The sequence below is a fragment of the Ostrinia furnacalis genome, unplaced genomic scaffold (genome assembly GCF_004193835.3).
Source record: "Ostrinia furnacalis isolate ACB-3 unplaced genomic scaffold, ASM419383v2 OfSCF1242, whole genome shotgun sequence".
Lineage (NCBI taxonomy): Eukaryota > Metazoa > Arthropoda > Insecta > Lepidoptera > Crambidae > Ostrinia > Ostrinia furnacalis.
In genome coordinates, this window is record NW_021131481.1 from 2,122 (window position 1) to 5,450 (window position 3,329).

At 39.1% G+C, this 3,329-nt stretch overlaps 1 protein-coding gene across 1 annotated transcript; it reads left to right on the forward strand.

Annotated features, from left to right (window-relative positions):
• The first annotated feature begins 1,059 nt into the window (after positions 1-1,059).
• On the forward strand, positions 1,060-2,760 carry LOC114352032 (Death executioner Bcl-2). Its single transcript, XM_028303469.1, has 3 exons — positions 1,060-1,376; positions 1,838-1,996; positions 2,286-2,760. The coding sequence occupies exons 1-3, from the start codon at positions 1,125-1,127 to the stop codon at positions 2,433-2,435; spliced, it is 561 nt and encodes a 186-aa protein (XP_028159270.1). The 5' UTR covers positions 1,060-1,124; the 3' UTR covers positions 2,436-2,760.
• The last annotated feature ends 569 nt before the right edge of the window (positions 2,761-3,329 follow it).

Here is a 3,329-nt window from a genome sequence, read left to right on the forward strand (position 1 = left end):
TAGTTAATCATTCATTAGTAAAATTACAGTATTATTGATTACTCGGTGACAAAAGTCGGGGTAATCAAGGTCGGGGTAGTCAAAAAATTAAGGTTTATCCTGAGCCCTGCCCAATCTGTAAGTTGAATCCCATATGTTTTAATACACAAAAATGCGGTTACATGGACCATTATTCCTGTACATTCTCAAGAACTTTCCATGTAAAGAAACCTAAAAAAACAGGATAGAGTAAATCAATCGTGCACTGAACCAAGGTCGGGGTAATCATATTCTTATCTCGATAACTCCGAAATCCTGCGACGAGTTGCATTACCGATCACCTCGGCACGCAGGCCACCACTAAAGGTTCACGGGGGAGGATAGAGCTCGTTTCTAAATTGCGTAGCTAGGGACGTAGGCGCACATTAGTGACGTGTCGGGGTAATCACGGTTAACGCCCGGACACAACTTCAAATAGTTATTTTACAAAACCTTTTAGTCATATAGTTATATCGTATTTAATTTATCAATGTTTATTTAATCAGTAATCGATTACATAAGCATTGAAAGCGGTAATAATAACGGATTAATTTATACGAGCAAATTTGTTCTGAAATCGGGAGCGCGGACACGTCGTGGTAATCAATTTTTGACGACTTACGATTTTTTTTAAATTACTTAATTAACTATTATTAACTATCTGTGTGGTTTAACAACAAGAACCAAAGTTATACTATTAGATAAAAATATTTGTTACTAAAATATTATGATATTCGGGTACTTTTTGGCCCCGGACACGTGATTTTCTTGGCCGGTGGAATGACCCTAATCTATTTTGTAATTTATTCATCCCAAAATTTCTTTCCTGAATGAGGAAATTGAAGTCAATTTCCTTCCTGAAGTAAAATAACTAAAGTAGGTAATATGAGATATCGTAAAATATCTCTTAAGTAGAAAATACTTAGATATATTACTTCATAATATTAGCTTCTATAAATTAAGTACGAATAAATGGAATCTTGATCATCAACTTGAGTGCCTTGAGTAGAGTCTGCTACAGAATATCAATTTCAGGCCAGCCACGCCTTTAAGGCCAAGTTTATTCACCTCACTAAGCTTAAGCTTTCTTTTTTTAGCAAATCGTCATGAAACGCTTGCAACGCATGGTGGAGACGGAATGCGGTGAAGAAGCCCAGACCAACCTGGACACCGGCGTTTTGACAGCTATGAGGGCACTGTGCGCGGCCTTAGAACGCAAGAGGCCTGACGCGTTCAGACACGTAGCCCGTCAGGCCACACGGGCGCCTTCTACAATGCTGCGCTCGGACACAGCACTAGCAGAACTTGCGCTGGCGCTTGCACGGCGCATCACTAGGGATAACCTCACTTGGTCCAAGGTAAATGTTTGTTTTTATAACATTTATTTTAAGCACACTACATCTGAGAATCGATCCGAAGCAACCGTTGCATTATTAACGTCTACCTAAGAGGAAAGCTCTTACGGAATCGCATGCAGTGCATAACCGCCCTTTCAGATGTGTATATTAATCATCAACTTTGCACAATTTAAATGGGTACAACAACTAACATTATATTCATTAAGTTACACCTCATCAAGTTCACTAACTAAAGGATTGGAGCGACAGACTGCCTGAGTCATCTCAGCAATAAACGTGGCCCGGTGAACTCCGTGTCCTAGACATTACGGGGACTACCTAAACTTAATTAAAATCTAAACCAAGTCTAGTAAACCCGGAATTTAGCCGGTGTACTAATTAAGTAATCTAAACCCTTCTAAATAAGGTTTTATGTAGAGTGTAGTAAGTAGAAATTGCTCATTTGAATTAATTCTGGGTAGATTGCTGCGGTGTTTTGCATTTGTGGAGCGCTGGCTCGCGAGGCGGCCGAGGCGGCGAATGGGGAGCCGCCGTTGGAGCTGGTGGCAGCGCCGGCGGCGGCCATCGCGGACCTCCTGCACGAGGAGCCTGGCTCCTGGGTCGCGGCTCGTGGAGGCTGGGTAAGTTCATTCCCATTCCATTCGTTTAATGTATGACCGGCAATTCTAATTTCTTAGCGATTAGAGTCGCTTCTCAGATGGAAGAGCAGTCGCCCGGCAAGCGAAAGGTCGTGGGTTCGACTCCCGCCTTAGGCTTACCTTAAAAAATTAACAGCTATGTATTTTGAGTTGCCAAAACGTTATTGCGGCAATTGAAATCTCGAATTACAAACTAAGGAGTGGGTAAATGGCACTTCTTCCTCTATCCTAAACTTCATCATGTATAATTTATAACTGTTTTGTTTTACAGGAGGGTCTCATCGAGCGCCTCAAAGCCAGCGAGCGCGACCACCGCTCTGAGAAGGCGCTCCGAGTGATGGTGATTTTCTTCGTGGTGGCCTGCTTATTGCTGCTATTCCTGCGATGGGTGCTGCGCGGTCACCCGAACTACCGACTATGACGCTACTAGTATTAAACACAGGGGCTTTGGGGTTTATCCCAATCGAACCATAAACAACAATCAGTTAAATTCTCAAATCTAAATCGACCGGACCGTAATTTCAAAGGATGCTCAACGTCCTTATTGCCGTGTAACGAGGTTCACTAAACAGCTTCATTTCAGTTTCCAATGCGATTTTTTTTCCGCATTTTAAAGTGACATTAGCATTTCCCGGTTCATCCAGACAGTTCGATTGATCTACTTAAATATCGAGAATGTAGCTGGTTAATTAACTATGAAAGTATTAAGTAGGTATGTTAAGATATCAATAAAAACATTTATTTTATATTATGCCTTTTAAATAGCTCTATGTAGGTACACGTCATACCTAACTTTTGAAAAATAACTCTGCCTCAATAAATTATATGAGTCCTGAAAAAACAGCGTAAAAAAACCTCACTCAGTATTTTCAGCCTCTTTCTGTCTAATATTAATAGGAAAGTTTACAAAATGTTTTACTGAAAAATATTTGGTTATAAGTATTCAAATGCGTACCTATTAAATACAATTTATTATTTTTTTACGTTAACACATTTATGCCGTATTAATAAAAGTGAAATTTAGGATTTGATCCATATAATTATTATAAGGAGTGGTTAAAAATCAAGTACATTATAATATCCCCTAATGAAAGCATACATTAAAGTTAATTTTGTAAGATGAATAAAGAGTTATTTATTTATTTATCAACAAAATGTTTAATATAAAATATGTTGTTGCATAACGTTCAATAGACTGCTAGACTTAGGTAGCTAACAATATTGTTTTCATTATACAGGGTGTGTATGAGCCGACACTAGCCCATGTTAACATGTGCATATAAATGGTATGGTGAAGTCTGAAATTTGATATCAT

Coding starts and splice junctions, on each gene's coding strand:
- LOC114352032 (XM_028303469.1), top strand. CDS start 1,125: ATGAAACGCTTGCAACGCATGGTGGAGACGGAATGCGGTGAAGAAGCC. Junction 1,377..1,837: donor ATAACCTCACTTGGTCCAAG/GTAAATGTTTGT, acceptor AATTCTGGGTAG/ATTGCTGCGGTGTTTTGCAT. Junction 1,997..2,285: donor TCGCGGCTCGTGGAGGCTGG/GTAAGTTCATTC, acceptor TTTGTTTTACAG/GAGGGTCTCATCGAGCGCCT.